The 16,639-nt window shown below is 40.8% G+C and overlaps 1 protein-coding gene across 3 annotated transcripts in view; it reads left to right on the top strand.

Annotated features, from left to right (window-relative positions):
- ZMAT3 (zinc finger matrin-type 3) overlaps positions 1-16,639 on the top strand; it is a 39,917-nt gene that overhangs the window by 13,456 nt on the left and 9,822 nt on the right. For all 3 annotated transcript variants that reach the window (XM_018047588.1, XM_018047597.1, XM_005675290.3), the window contains exons 3-5: positions 12,698-12,817; positions 16,174-16,340; positions 16,462-16,562. In XM_018047588.1, coding sequence (XP_017903077.1) covers positions 12,698-12,817; positions 16,174-16,340; positions 16,462-16,562 — 388 coding nt within the window. The remainder of the gene's footprint in view (positions 1-12,697; positions 12,818-16,173; positions 16,341-16,461; positions 16,563-16,639) is intronic.

Raw genomic sequence — 16,639 nt, forward strand, 5'->3', positions numbered from 1 at the left:
ATTATGGGAGAGATAGTTTCAGACTGACTATGTGAATAGTTTTTTCCTTCCCTCCTCCTTTGGTGTGGTCATGTTATTTTTTCATACAGTTAGGCTTATTTTTGTTTGTACTTATTTCACTTTGGGTCTTCCCCAATTCTTGTTGACTTTGATTCTTTTTCTAAGCCTGTAGAACGTTAATATAGTTCTAAAAGTCAGAATCATACAAAAAGGTATATTTACTTAGAGTTTTAATTCATTTTTATTGGAGTATAGTTGCTTTACAATGTTGTGTTAGTTTCCACTGTACAGCAAAGTTAATCAGCTATATGTATACATATATCCCTCTTTTTTGGATTTCCTTCCCTTTCAGGTCACCACAGAGCACTAACAGAGTTTCCTGAGCTATACAATACGTTCTCATTAGTTATCTCTTTTATGCTTAGTATCAATAGTGTATGTATTTCAATCCTAATCTCTCAATTCATCCCACACCCCTGCTCCCCACCTGGTGTCCATGTGTTTGTTCTCTATACCTGGGCAAAAGGTATATTTAGAAAGGTGTCACACTATATCATCTCATGTACTCCTTTTTCATTTTTTCCTTATTTACACTATTTTATGTGATTTTACCATCCTGTTCAGTTGTTTACTGTTTTACTACCTGATTTGTCAGTTTTTAATGGTATCCCAGCTGTTGCCTATTACAGAATCAATGAGCTCATTCTACCTTCCTTTTCACATTTTTGTTGCATTATTTCCATTGTGTCATAATGTATATTTAAACATTAGTCTTTCACTGTCATCTTCACCTTTTTAGTGTTTGATACAGTTCAGTTCAGTTCAGTTCAGTCTCTCAGTCTTGTCCAACTCTTTATGACCCCATGGACTGCAACATGCCAGGCTTTCCTGTCCGTCACCAACTCACAGAACTTGCTCAAACTCATGTCTATTGAGTTGGTGATGCTATCCAACCATCTCATCCTCTGTCGTCCTTTTCTCTTCCTGCCGTTGCCTTCAATCTTTCCCAGCATTGATAATTTAAATACCTGAAAATACTTAACATCAGTCCTTTTGCTGGTTTCCCCAGTCATTTCTTGGGTGAATGAAGTGTTAATAGATTTTTCAAGAGTGACTTTTAAGTACTGAATTCCTAAGGTCTTGTGTATTTAGAAATATTTTTTATAGTCTTTACATTTGATACAGGAATAGTTGGCTGGGCATAAAATCCTTGGTTCATACCTTTATTTTTTAAAAAAGGCTGTTCCATTATTGCCTTGCTTTGTGTATTGTAGACACCATTCTAATTCCTTTGCCTTTGCAAGTTATTTGATCTTTTTGCCTTGAGAGTTTAAGAGGACTTTTTTTTCTTTCCTTTGAAGTCTCATACAGTTTAAAAGATCGACTGCAGATTTGATTGTTCTGGATTAACTTTCCCAGATACCTGGCATGCCTTTTCAATATGTAGATTCAGATCTTCATTTACTTTTGGACAATTTTAGACACTTTTGAACAATTACAGTTTCAAATGTTAGTTCTGTTTGATTGTTTGCTTTTGTTTTTCTTCTCTGGGGACTCCAGTTTTATATAAGTCATTCTTTTTTTACTTGTCTTCCACTTCTATTGCTTCCTCTCTTGACCCTTTAAATTTTTATCATTTTTATTTTCTTGACTACTTTTCCATCTTTCTTCAATACCTCTTACTACATTTTCATTTGAGTCTATTCTTCTTTGACAGTTGGGTTTACTCCTCATTTTGGATATAAGTACCTTTTACTGTGTAGAATTTAATTATCCTTTTCATTTTGGTGGCTCAGAGGTTAAAGCATCTGCCTGGAATGCTGGAGACCCGGGTTCGATCCCTGGGTCGGGAAGATCCCCTAGAGAAGGAAATGGCAACCCACTCCAGTACTCTTGCCTGGAGAATCCCATGGAGGGAGGAGCCTGGTAGGCTACAGTCCATGGGGTCGCAAAGAGTTGGACACGACTGAGCAACTTCACTTCACTTCATTTCTCATTATATTTTGCCTAATTTTTCTTTGTACATTTTGAATTCCTGTTTCAAGGTGATTTTTAAAAAAATATCCTCAAAGTTTTGTTTGAATATATATTTAATTCTGTTTGGAGTATTGTTTTCTTTTGTTTCTTTTTGTTTGTTTTGGAGGTGTAATTCATTTGCTGAGATGTATCTTTTTGTAACTTTGTGTATAATTGATTTCTTTTTGTGTATTCATTATGTGGGTTTTGGGTAGTTTATGAGATTCATAATTCAGTGGCAACCTCTTTTATCACTGTAGCAAAGTCCAGTTCTTTAATAATTTTTTTTTTATGGTGGTCAGGAGAGTGTTTGTATGTCCTCTGATTTTTTTAAAAAAATTCACTTTGACTGCACTGGGTCATTGTTGCTGTGCAAGGGCTTTCTCTAGTTGTGGTGAGCAGGGGCTACTCTCTAGCTGTGGCACGCACGACCTAGAATATGTGGGCTTCGGTAGTTGTGGCTTGTGGGCTCCAGAGTACAGGCTCAGTAGTTGTTGCATATGGGCTTAGCTGCTCTGAGGCATGTGGAATCTTCCTGGACCAAGGATTGAACCTGTGACTCCTACAATGGTAGGCAGATTCTTGGCCACTGGACCACCTGGAAAGTCCTGACTTCTGATTTTGCTTGGTTCTTTCTTGTCCTGAGGGTGCTAACTTTTCCCATTTTGCTTCTCTTCCTCTTCACCTGCTTGTTGCCAGAGGGTGCCTTTCCCTTCCTTTTTGCCTTTTTCTCCTCTAAAAGCCACTTTGAAGATAGCCAGTTCAGATCATGTGTACATTTAAGTCCCTGTCCAGCAGTCAGTGGCTGGATCATGCTTTAATATTTATAAAACTGGGGGATTTACTTTTTCTGTTGGTGGTTATAAAGCAATCTTAACTTTATAATCTGGCTGCAAGCTCCTTCTCTGTGTCCTTCAGTTTTTGTTGGACTGCTCTCGCTTTGTGAAGGCTTGTGGCAGGAGCATGAGTGATTACTCATTGGGATTTGATGTCTTTTCTTTTTTGCTTACTGTTATTTTGGAGTCTGGGCATTCTGTGGCTTCTAGTTGTATGGAGGGCATGGATTTTGTATTTTGTTTTTCTTATTGTTCTGTGTTGTTTGTGGGGGATGTATGGAGAAATGCAAATCTAGGCAGCCTCTATGGAGCTATCTGAAAATTCTTGGGTAAATGATTAACTCATTGAACTTAGTTTCCTAATGTGTAAAATGGGGACAATAATTTTACCTACTTGTTAGAGATTTCATAATGGTTAAATGAGATAATGTTGATAAAGTGTTTAGAACACTTCTACCTGTCACTAGAACACTTCTACCTGTCACATGAGTGCTCAAAATTGTTAGTTGCCATTGTTATCATTAATGTATAGATGTAATATTTGCTCAAATACTGCTGTAGATACTGGTCTGGAATTAAATGCCTGACACTATCTAAGGTTGATCCCTCCTGTAATCCTGTGTACCTCATTTTCTTCTGCCTTTTTATGGACTATGGTTCTGTAACTGCGCTGTGGTTCCTGCATATCTGTTCTTTTGTTTTGCTGACTTCCTCCTGTTGCCATGCAAACAAGCCTAAGCCATCTTAAAATTTTTGTCCTACTGATTCATTTCCCCTTCTAACTCTGTACTGTTTTTCTCTGCTCCATGTTGTAGTAGAACTTGTCTATATAGCTGCCTATATTGGTTGTCTCCATTTTCACCTCTCCCATTCTTTCCCTTCATGTGGTCTCTTATACCCTACTACTCTACTGAAGTGGTTCTTACCAAGGTTATTCTTTGTATCTGTTATATCTGTATCTTTTCAAATCCAGTGTTACTTCTCTGTCCTGACCTGGCAGAACCACTCCTTTTTTTGTTATTGCTGTCTTAAAATCATTTTGAAGCCCCTCAGACATAAAAAATATTTGAAATAATATAATGGAAATGTGTATCTGTCATGTAGCTTCTAGAATGAAAAGCTAGAGTCATCTAGCTTCAGTTCAATTGAACTTGTGCCTTTCCCAACTAAGCTGCTCCTATCTGAAAGGTCAGTTTTCATTCCAGTCACAAAAAAAGGCAATGCCAAAGAATGTTCAAACTACCACACAGTTGTACTCATCTCACATGCTAGCAAAGTAATGCTCAAAATTCTCCAAGCTAGGCTTCAACAGTATGTGAATAGAGAACTTCCAGATGTTCTAGCAGGATTTAGAAAAGGCAGAGGAACCAGAGATCAAATTGCCAACATCTTCTAGATCACAGAAAAACCAAGAGAATTTCAGAAAAACATCTACTTCTGCTTCATTGACTATACTAAAGCCTTTGACTGTGTGGATCACAACAAAGTGTGGAAAATTCTTCAAGAGATGGGGATACCAGACACCTTACCTGCCTCCTAGGAAATCTGTATACAGGTCAAGAAGCAACAGTTAGAACTGGACATGGAACAACGGACTGGTTCCAAATTGAGAAAGGAGTACGTGAAGGCTGTATATTGTTACTCTGCTTATTTAACTTGTATGAGGAGTACATCATGCAAAAGGCCGGGCTGGATCAATCACAAGCTGGAATCAAGATTGCAGGGAGAAATATCAACAATTTCAGATATACAAATGATGCCACTCTAATGACAGAAAGAGAAGAGGAACTAAAGAGCCTCTTGATGAAAGTGGAAGAAGAGAGTGAAAAAGCTGGCTTAAAATTCAACATTCAAAAAGCATAAATCGTGGCATCTGGTCCTATCACTTCATGGCAAATAGATGGGGAAACAATGGAAACAGTGACAAAGTTTCTCTTCTTGGGCTCCAAAATTACTGCAGATGGTAACTGCAGCTATGAAATTAAAAGACACTTGCTCCTTGGAAGAAAAGCTGTGGCAAGCCAAGACAGCATATTAAAAAGCGGAGACATGACTTTGCCGACAAAGGTCTGAATACTCAAAGATACAGTTTTTCTAGTAGTCATGTATGGATGTGAAGATTGGACCATAAAGAAAGCTGAGTGCCAACAAATTAATGCTTTTGAACTGTGGTGCTGGAGAAGACTCTTGAGAGTCCCTTGAATGGATAGCAAGGAGATCAAACCAGTCAGTCCTAAAGAAAATCAGTCCTGAATATTCATTGGAAGGACTGATGCTGAAGCGGAAGCTCCAGTACTTTGGCTACCTGATGGGAAGAACTGACTCATTGGAAAAGACCCTGATACTGGAAAAGATTGAAGGTAGGAGGAGAAGGGGATGAGAGAGAATGAGATGGTTGGACGGCAGTACTGGCTCTTGGTTGGATGGCATCACTGGCTCGATGGACATGAGTTTGAGCAAGCTCTGGAAGTTGGTGATGGAGAGAGAAGCCTGGAGTGCTGCAGTCCATGGGGTTGCAGAGTTGGACACGACTGACTGACTGAATTGAACTGAACTGAGCTGCTTTTATGCTCCCAGATGTAGCCACTATACTAAATTGGTATTTTTGTCCCCCACCTCCCCTCCCACCACATTTTTGTATTTTTGCTACATATATATCTTCCTACATAAAATGTAGTAGTTTCATATTTTAATGCTCATATTAAAGTGATTATGCCTACATATCTTTTCCAATATGTTCTTTTTATTCAGCATTTTGTTATCTTTTTTGTTGTCACACAGGGCCTAGTATTTGTATTTTAATCATGGTATAGTGTTACATTGAATAAACAGACTACAGTTTATCCATTATCCTGTAGTTGGACACCTAAGTTGTTTCCACTTTTCAGTAGTTACAAACAGCCCTTCTGCGAACAGTTCTCATAGGTCAGTTAATCAGTTTGGTCAGACAGTCATGTCGAAGTGTCCTGTCTGACTTTTGGCAGCCACATGGACTGCAGCACGACAGGCTTCCCTGTTCATCACCAACTCCAGGAGCTTGCTCAAACTCATGTCCATTGAGTCTGTGATGCCGCTGAATCATTTCATCCTCTGTCTCATCCTCTTTCTCTTCCTGCCGTCAGTCTTGTCCAGTATCAGTGTCTTTTCCAATGAGTCAGTCTTCCCATCAGATGGCCAAAGTATTGGAGCTTCAGCTTCAGCATCAGTCCTTCCAATGAATATTCAGGACTGATTTCCTTTAGGATTGACTGGTTTGATCTCCTTGCAGTCCAGTGGACTCTCAAGAGTCTTCTCCAACACCACAGTTCAAAAGCATCAATTCTTTAGCACTCAGCTTTCTTTATGGTCCAACTTTCACATCCATACATAACTACTGGAAAAACCATAGCTTTGACTAGATGGACCTTTGTCAGTAAAGTAATGTCTCTACGTTTTAATAAGCTGTCTAGGTTGGTCATAGGTTTTCTTCTAAGGAGCAAGCATCTTTTAATTTCATGGCTGCAGGCACCATCTGCAGTGATCTTGGAGCCCTAGAAAATAAATTCTGTCACAGTTTCCATTGTTTCCCCATCTATTTGCCATTATGTGATGGGACTGGATGCCATGACCTTTTGTTTTTTGAATGTTGAGTTTTAAGCCAACTTTTTCACTCTCCTCTTTCACTTTCATCAAGGGGCTCTTTAGTTCCTCATAGCTTTCTGCCATATGACTGGTGTCATATGGTACCACTGGTGACAGGTTATTGATATTTCTCCTTGCAGTCTTGATTTCAGCTTGTGCTTCATCCAGCCTGGCATTTCACATGATGTACTTCTCATATAAGTTAAATAATCAAGGTGGCCATATATAGCCTCGACGTACTCCTTTCTCAATTTGGAACCAGTCCGTTGTTCCATGTCCAGTTCTAACTATTGCTTCTTGACTTGCATACAGATTTCCCAGGAGGCAGGTAAGGTGGTCTGGTATTCGTACCTCTTGAAGAATTTTCCACACTTTGTTGTGATCCACACAGTCAAAGGCTTTAGTATAGTCAATGAAGCAGAAGTAGATGTTTTTCTGAAATTCTCTTGTTTTTTCTGTGATCTAGCAGATGTTGGCAATTTTATCCCTAGTTCCTCTGCCTTTTCTAAATCCTGCTAGAACATCTGGAAGTTCTCGATTCACATACTGTTGAAACCTAGCTTGGAGAATTTTGAGCATTACTTTACTAGCATGTGAGATGAATGCAACTGTGTGATAGTTTGAGCATTCTTTGGCATTGCCTTTCTTTGTGACTGGAATGAAAACTGACCTTTTCCAGTCTTGTGGTCACTGCTGAGTTTTCCAAATTTGCTGGCATATTGAGTGCAGCATTTTCACAGCATCTTCTTTTAGGATTTGAAATAGCTCAACTGAGATTCCATCACCTCCACTAGCTTTGTTCATAGCGATGCTTCCTAAGGCCCACTTGACTTCACATTCCAGGATGTCTGGCTCTAGGTGAATGATCACACCATCGTGGTTATCTGGATCATTCAGATATTTTTTTAGTATAGATCTGCATATTCTTGCCACTTCTTCTTAATATCTTCTGCTTTTGTTAGCTCCATACCATTTCTATCCTTTATTGTGCCCATCTTTGCATGAAATGTTCTCTTGGTATCTCTAATTTTCTTGAAGAGATCTCTACTCTTTCCCATTCTATTGTTGTCATAGGTAGATCCTTATATGTATGTTTTGTTGAAGAGATCTCTAGTCTTTCCCATTCTTTTGTTCTTATAGGTAGCTCCTCATATGTATGCTTTTGTTTAGAATACCTGAAAGTAAATATCCTGGGTTATAATGTATCTAATTAGACTCTTTTTTTGAAACACCTTGTTATAGACTTCCATAATGCCACAGTTGTCTGGTTTCCATTTTACTTCATTAATCAGACATTTTCAATCTCTTTTTTCTGGACCCTCATTCCCTAGGCTCTTTTTTCTATCTTCCCATTTCTTATGATCTTTATTAAATGCAATTCAGTCATGTAACTGCTATGCTTAAAGCCCTTCAGAGCCCCCTGCTGCCTCTAAAGTCCAAGGTCTGTATCATTGACAAAACCATACACAATTAGCTCCCCGTGTGTATCAGCTCCTACCTCTTTTCCAAAGGATCCTGGAGACCATCTCAAGCAGATGGCCCTTTCCTTACACTGTTCCTCTGTTAACAGTTTCTTTCCCCTCATTCCTTCAGTTCAGTTCAGTCCAGTCGCTCAGTCGTGTCTGACTCTTTGTAACCCCGTAAATTGCAGCATGCCAGGCCTCCCTGTCCATCACCAACTCCTGGCGTTTACTCAAACTCATGTCCATCGAGTCGGTGATGCCATCCAGCGTCTCATCCTCTGTCATCCCCTTCTCCTACTGCCCCCAGTCCTTCCCAACATCAGGGTCTTTTCCAATGAGTCAACTGTTCCCATGAGGTGGCCAAAGTATTGGAGTTTCAGTTTCAGCATCAGTCCTTCCAATGAACACCCAGGACTGATCTCCTTTAGGATGGACTAGTTGGATCTCCTTGCAGTCCAAGGGACTCTCAAGAGTCTTCTCCAAAACCACGATTCAAAAGCAGTTCTTCAGCGCTCAGCTTTCTTCACAGTCCAACTCACATCCATACATGACCATTGGAAAAACCATAGCCTTGACTAGACGGACCTTAGTCAGCAAAGTAATGTCTCTGCTTTTGAATATGCTATCTAGGTTGGTCATAACTTTCCTTCCAGGGAGTGAGTGTCTTTTAATTTCATGGCTGCTATCACCATCTGCAGTGATTTTGGAGCCCCCCAAAATAAAGTCTGACACTGTTTCCGTTGTTTCCCCATCTATTTCCCATGAAGTGATGGGACCAGATGCCATGATCTTCGTTTTCTGAATGTTGAGCTTTAAGCCAACCATTTCACTCTCCTCTTTCACTTTCATCAAGAGGCTTTTTAGTTCCTCTTCACTTTCTGCCATAAGGGTGGTGTCATCTGCATATCTGAGGTTATTGATATTTCTCCTGGCACTCTTGATTCCAGCTTGTGCTTCTTCCAGCCCAGCGTTTCTCATGATGTACTCTGCATAGAAGTTAAATAAGCAGGATGACAATATACAGCCTTGATGTACTCCTTTTCCTATTTGGAACCAGTCTGTTGTTCCATGTCCAGTTCTAACTGTTGCTTCCTGAGCTGCATACAGGTTTCTCAAGAGGCAGGTCTTACCTGCCTAGTAAACTTGCTCATTTTAGAAGATAACTCCTAATGTCCCCGTTTCAGGGAAGCTTTCCCTGGTACTCTCAGGCAGAAGTAAGCCTTCCCTTCTCTTTGTTCTCTTAGCAGTTTGTTCCTTATTTCCACTCTAATAGTGATTTGTTCAGCCAACAAATATGTAGTGATTGCCTGCTATGTGTTAGAAATTATTCTAGAAATTGGGGCTAGAGCAGTGCACAAGATGGACAAGGGCCTTATTTTCAAGGAGTCTATATTCCAGAGGGTAGGAAAGAGAAAAAAATGAGCAAACAAACATTATTTCAGTTAGTTATAAGTGGTACTATGATGAAATAAAACCAGACAGTGTGGTAATGTGATTCAGTGTGTGTGTGTTGGGTGGGGGAAGTGTTGGTTGATGGGGGTGACACCTCAGATTGAGTAAGATGCTGTTTGATGTTGTTTGAATTGAGACTTGAAAGGTAAGAAGGAGCCAGCCATGTAGAGACTGGAAAGAAGAACATTTTAAGCAGAAAGAATAGCAAGTGCAGTGGCCTTAGAGTCGATGTGTTTGGCATGTTTTAGGTGCATGTGTTTGGTTGTCAGGCAGGAACATAATGAGGAGGGGGCCGGGGCGCTGTGTGAAATAAAATCTGAGAAGCAGACAGGGCCAGATCAAAACGGGCTTGCAGGAAAGATTCGCTGATTATTGCTCAAGTGTAGTAGGAGGCCACTGGAAAATTGTGAGACAGTGACTTATCAGTTTGGCTGTTATGAGGAGAATACTAGGAGGATGAGAGGAACACCAGAGACCGTTAGGAGTTGTTGCCTACCCCAAGTGAGAAGAGTTGGTAGCTTGGAATACTGTGGTATTTCAGTGTCCATGGAAAGAAGTGGAATGACTTAGAATATATTTTAGAGGTAGGCTGACAGGACTTGCTGATGGATTGAATGTGTTGGCTTTGAGGAGGGGTGGAATCAAGGAAAGGACTCCTTGGCTTTTCTTGAGTAACTAGGTGGAGAGTAATGTCATTTACTGACACGTGGATGAATGGTGGTGGTGGCAGTGATGATATCGTTCTGTGGTGGGGAGGGAATTAAAATTTATGATTTAGATGTTTTAAGTTGGATATGTCTCTTAAAGGGCTTTTCCATGTGGCACAGTGGTAAAGAATCTGCCTGGCAGTGCAGGAAATACAAGAGATGTGCGTTCAATCCATGGGTCAGGAATATCCCCTGGAGGAGGAAATGGCAACCCATTCCAGTATTATTGCTTGGAAAATCCCATGGACAGAAGAGCCTGGTGGGCTACAGTCCATGGGGTCACAGAGTCGGACACAGGTCAGCACAGCACACACACGCACGCACGCATGCACACATGCACGCACGCACGCGTGCCTCTTCAGGCTGCAATGTGTGGACAGCAAGGAGGCGGTTGGCTATATGGCTCTGAAGGTCAGGGATTGTCTTAGTCTGTCTTACGCTCAAACAACAAACATCTCTTTCTCACAGTTGCAGAGGCTGGAAGTCTGAGATCAGGGATCTAGCATGGGTGGGTTCTGAGGTGCTCTTCCAGACTGCAGACAGCCAATTTCTCCTAAATCCTTATGTGGTGGAAAGCGGACAAGGGAGCTCTTTGATATCTTCTTTTTTTTTTTTTTTTTTTAATCTTTAATTCTTACATGCTTTCCCAAACATGAACCCCCCTCCCACCTCCCTCCCCACAACATCTCTCTGGGTCATCCCCATGCACCAGCCCCAAGCATGCTGCACCCTACGTCAGATATGGACTGGCGATTCAATTCTTACATGATAGTATACCTGTTAGAATTCCTATTCTCCCAAATCATCCCACCCTCTCCCTCTCCCTCTGAGTCCAAAAGTCCGTTATACACATCTGTGTCTTTTTTCCTGTCTTGCATACAGGGTCGTCATTGCCATCTTCCTAAATTCCATATATATGTGTTAGTATACTGTATTGGATTTCTGGCTTACTTCACTCTGTATAATTGGCTCCAGTTTCATCCATCTCATCAGAACTGATTCAAATGAATTCTTTTTAACGGCTGAGTAATACTCCATTGTGTATATGTACCACAGCTTTCTTATCCATTCATCTGCTGATGGACATCTAGGTTGTTTCCATGTCCTGGCTATTATAAACAGTGTTGTGATGAACATTGGGGTACATGTGTCTCTTTCAATTCTGGTTTCCTCAGTGTGTATGCCCAAGAACTACCTTATGGCCCAGCAATCCCACTGCTGGGCATATACACTGATATCTTCTTTTAAAGGCAGTAGTTAGACTCTACCCTTATGACCTCATTACCTCGCAAAGGTCCCATCTCCAACTACCATCCCATTGGGATGTGATTTCAAAATAGGAATTTTGGAGGGACATAAGCAATCAGTCCATAACAGGGATAGTGATAGGTAATTTCGGGAATCAGAAACTTACTGATTGTATTTTAAAGCTATGAGACTGAGTAAAATAACCTAGGGTTTGTGTATGGAGGGCTGAGGGTAGTGCATTGGACACTGCAGCTTTTAGAGAATGAGAGGCTGGGAGGTAAGAGGGAGTCATAGAACATGACAGAGTTACAGTATAATAAAGGCACAGATGTGATCACTAGATTTGACTCCCTGGAAGTCACTGTGATAATGGTAAGAGCACCCTTATGGCATTTCAGGGGCCATAAGGTGGAGTTTCACTCATTTCCTTTAACTACTTACATATTTGTCTCCTCCTCTAGACCATATGCTAGCTAGTCCTTTTTATTTCTAGGGTTTAACATATATGGTAGATGGTATATAAGTATTTGCCTACATGTTTGGTTTTTACCATGTAGTTTAAAGAAGAGTATACAGTTTAACCCTCATTTAGGACGCTTTTGGACTCCCCTTCCCACCAGTTTTTATCAGCTCAGCCATAAACTTGAGAATGGTAAAGGAAACATGATGAGAGAGGCAAATCCATTTTAATAGAGGTTCACAGTGTATCCCGAAGCCATCATGCTGTATGAAAAAGGGCCTTGCTTTGGATTTAGAAGGCTTGCCTCAAGCTGCGACCCCACTACTAGGCCTCGTGAAGGTGTCGGAGGCAAGTTCTCTATGCTGCCTGGATTGCAGTGTCTCAGCTGTCATATATGGGTAACATTAACAAATTCCTCTTTCAGGATTTTTATGAGTGGCAAATGAGCTAATGCCCAGGAGAGTTCTTTGTAAGTAAAAAGATACTCTGTAAGTGCTATTTTTGTAAAAGTAATTGGATTATCCATTTCATTACTGACTTCTAAAGTAGATTAGATCAGAGTGTCATAAAATTCATATTTAGGCAGTGGCATATGATGGCAACAAGTTGGGAAAGGACACAGATCACTAGAAAATGGTTGTTTTCCAGAAATATATAGGAAATTAATGTCTTTTGACTTTGTTCGCTTATCTCTCCCAGATGAATTTAATCATTCTCTCAGAGTCAAAGAGTAGTCTGCTACTTTAAGATGTAATAATCAAGTCTACCTACTATTTACCCCACTGTTGCACATCTCTGAAAGAATAACATGTATTTATTTCTTTTTTATTAAATATGTTAAATCAATCTGATACATCTTCCTCACAGTAATTACTCATTTCATTTTACTTCTAGGGTAAAAATCATGGTAAGAAACTTCGAAATTACTATGCAGCAAATAGCTGTCCTCCTCCTGCCAGAATGAGCAATGCAGTGGAACCTGTGGCTGCTCCAGCTGTTTCAGTCCCTCCGCAGGTAAGACTGGAGTGTCAGGGTGGGAGCTGTCCTGTGCACAGGTGGTCATGGATGATGTTTGTCATCCGTGTGTCCATCAAGGTAGAGCTGAGTCAGCACCCCTAAAACGCCCTTCTTGGTGCTTTTAGCTCATTGATAACTGGATTTAACGCAAAAATTCATGAATCCGAAGACTTCTCATTGGATTTTGTTATGGTTCATGAAATGATGAAACAAAATTATTTCATGAGGCTTTCTGTATGCATAGCTGAAAATTCTGGGTTAAATGGTCCTGAATGTCTACATAAAGCCCTGAATGAAAAGAAAGATTTTTAAACATTTATCTCGATTGTGATCAGTCCTACTGACTTTATTTTTTTTAAGATTTTTTATTGATGTGGACCATTTTTTAAAGTCTTTATTGAACTTGTTGCAATATTGCTTCTGTTTTATGAATTTTTTTGGCTATGAGGCATATGGGATCTTAGCTTCACAACCAGGGATCAAGCCTGTGCTTCCTATTAACCACTGGACCACCAGAAAAGTTCCCCCATTGACTTTATATATTGCCTTCCCGCAAGATCAGTTTCTTGAAGCTGCCCCTTTCTTACTTCTGTACAGAGAGCCTGTATACACTCTTCTTGGACTTTGGTATCATGACCCACACTTGAGAGCCAAGTTCCATAGGTGTTTGAGGCAAGATATTCCTGCACATTAGTACTTTCTGCAATGTGGATTCTAATCTGTCTTTGAAGTATTATTTTTTTTTAATAGGTCATAAATGTGTGTGCTCAGTGATCAGTCTCTCAGTTGTGTCTGACTCTTTGAGACCGCATGGATTATAGCCCGCCAGGCCCCTCTGTCTATGGCATTTTCCAGGCAAGAGTAGTACTGGAGTGGGTTGCCATTTCCTTCTCCAGGGGATCTTCCCAACCCAGGGATTGAACCCATATCTCCTGGATTGGCAGGCAGGGTCTTTACCACTGAGCCATCAGGGAAGCCCCTTAGGTCATAAATAATAATAACTAATAATCACATTGATCTCTTACTATGCCAGGTACTCTGCTAAGCACTTTTCAGACATTACTTCATTCAGCCCTGGGACGAGGGTGAGATGAGGGATGTACTTTACCTAGGCACAGAATTTAAGAGGGAGCTAAAATACTCAGTGATCAAGATAAATAATGTGATATTTTTAAAATGCAAAATTTAATATGAAAAAGTCATTGGTGAACAAAATGGCAAAAACTTAAAGATAGGATAAGTGTTATTGATTTTCTTTTTGCCTTAGGCTGCAATATGGTTTGGCATGACACTGTTGCTGATCCTGTCTTTATTTAAAATTTTGATATTTTGTTTCTCATTGATTTTTTTGGCTGTGTGGCAGTTTTTTTGATTTGTGAAAATATTCCACTAAGTATTTTTTCATCCTGATTGCTAAGTTTGATGCTTCTTTATATTGGGTGCCCATGGCTCCTTCCTTGCCTCTTTCTTGGCCTGGGTCCTAACTTCATTTAATGCTTGCAACAACTCAGAGGTATTGACTTTTTTCTCAAAGTGTAATCCATGGGCCAGTAGCATCGGTCTCACCTGGAAGTTTACTATAAGCCCAGGTAAGCCAAATAACTTGGAGAAGGCAATGGCACCCCATTCCAGTACTCTTGCCTGGAAAATCCCGTGGATGGAGGAGCCTGGTAGGCTGCGGTCCATGGGGTCGCTGAGTCGGATACGACTGAGCGACTTCACTTTCCCTTTTCACTTTCCTGCATTGGAGAGGGAAATGGCAACCCATTCCAGTGTTCTTGCCTGGAGAATCCCAGGGATGGGGGAGCCTGATGGGCTGCTGTCTATGGGGTCGCACAGAGTCGGACACAACTGAAGCGACTTAGCAGCAGCAGCAGCAGCAGCAGCAAGCCAAATAACTTGTCTGTGGTGTTACAAATTTTGTAAAGTGGGGCAATGATTTTTCTTGACCTTGCACCTCTACTCCTAAACACCATGGTATAATTTTACTTTTCTGATTGTCAGTCCTTATGATGTGGATAGCAGTATCCACTGTTCTTCTATCCTCCCGAATTTGTGGGGTAAATGAGATATGTCAGAAACAGAATCAGAGGACAGCAGAATACGCAGAGAGATCTTCAGGCTGAGGAGTTTTCCCAGTGCCAGTTCTTGAAGGCTGCTCTAGAACTGGATGGCTCCTTCCTGTTAGAGACTGTTTTCAGCTGGTTCCACCCTCCTGGGCAAACAACCATGGGCTTCTTTCATAGCACAAAGCTTTATGATTTTTGAACACAGTTATCCTGTCCCCAGAAAATCTTCTTTTCCAGGTGAAACAATGCTGTTTGCTTCAGCTGGTCCTGATATGATACACTTTCCAGATTCTTTATTGTATATTTAATTCTTTAGCCAAAATCTAGTTTGGTGTGTTTTGTTAACCAAGCAGTAGTTAATTGAGTGTTTACTATTTTCCAGGGACCGTGTTAGGTTTCCCTTAACACACTGTTTCCCAGCCTGAATACAGTTGTCTGCACCTGCTGGTTATTTCCCCCGAATTATACTGTATCTGTGGTTTCCCTGATGACTCAGATGGTAAAGAATCTGCCTGCAATGCAGGAGACCAGGGTTTGATCCCCGGGTCAGGAAGATCCCCTGGAGAATTCCATCAACAGAGGAGCCTGGCAAACTACAGTCCATGGAATCCCAAAGAATTGGACACAGCTGAGCAACACACACGCACACACACAAACACACAACTGGGCAACACACACACACGTGTTAGCTGCTCAGTCGTGTCTGACTATTTGCAACCCCAGGGCCCGCCAGGCTCCTCTGTCCATAAAATTATCCAGGCAAGAATACTGGAGTGAGTTGCTAGTTCCTGCTCCTACACATACTATATCTGTAGTTAATTTATAGACTCTGAGGATAGAGGTTTAGTTTTTAATACATATCTGTGTGTCACTTTTGCAGTAGGTTGCAAGCCCTATAAATAGTAGGCATTTAGTATGTGCTTGTTAATGGATTCTGGGAAGACTTTTTCTCTCTGGTAATGTGAGTTTAGACCTTACCTGTGCTGCCCTAAATCTTCCTTGCTGGGTTTTTAAACTTCTTTTCTGAAATTTCTTCAATGAAAATGGCAATGAGGTATTCATCAGCTCAGTACACAGGTGATTGTAATGCAAAACTACAATTAAGTGTCTCTCAGCCTTTTTTTCCTCTTTCTTTCTGAAACGAACAATTTCCTGTCCTTATAAAGCTGTGCTCATGGTCATGCCATAACGGGTTATTTTTCAGCTCTTAGAAGGAAGGAACTTTGAGAAGAAGAGAACAGAGCCCACACTCTAAAGCCTTGTTTGTTGTGTCTTTGCTGCCAGGTGGGCTCCTTTAAGCCAGGAGGCAGAGTGATCCTGGCCACCGAAAACGATTACTGTAAGCTCTGCGACGCCTCCTTCAGCTCTCCGGCTGTGGCCCAGGCTCACTATCAAGGCAAGAATCATGCCAAGAGGCTGCGGCTGGCGGAAGCTCAGAGTAACTCATTCTCGTAGGTATTGCCGTTTTCTCTTAGGCCAGAGTGTTATGTGAGACTCACTGTTTCCAGAGAAAAACAGTTGAAAGGGAGCCTTGTTTAGAAGTCTCACTCTTTTAAAATGTCTCTTCTCCAGGGACTCCTCAGAGGTCGGTCAACGGCGGACCCGGAAAGAAGGGAATGAATATAAGATGATGCCTAATAGGAGAAATATGTATGCAGTACAGAATAATTCAGGTATTCTGTGGCTTTTCACATGCCTTGGCTATGTTTTGCAAATGGTGTCCATTATTTTTATTTCCTTTAATGGTAAT

Source organism: Capra hircus, chromosome 1, assembly GCF_001704415.2.
Source record: "Capra hircus breed San Clemente chromosome 1, ASM170441v1, whole genome shotgun sequence".
Lineage (NCBI taxonomy): Eukaryota > Metazoa > Chordata > Mammalia > Artiodactyla > Bovidae > Capra > Capra hircus.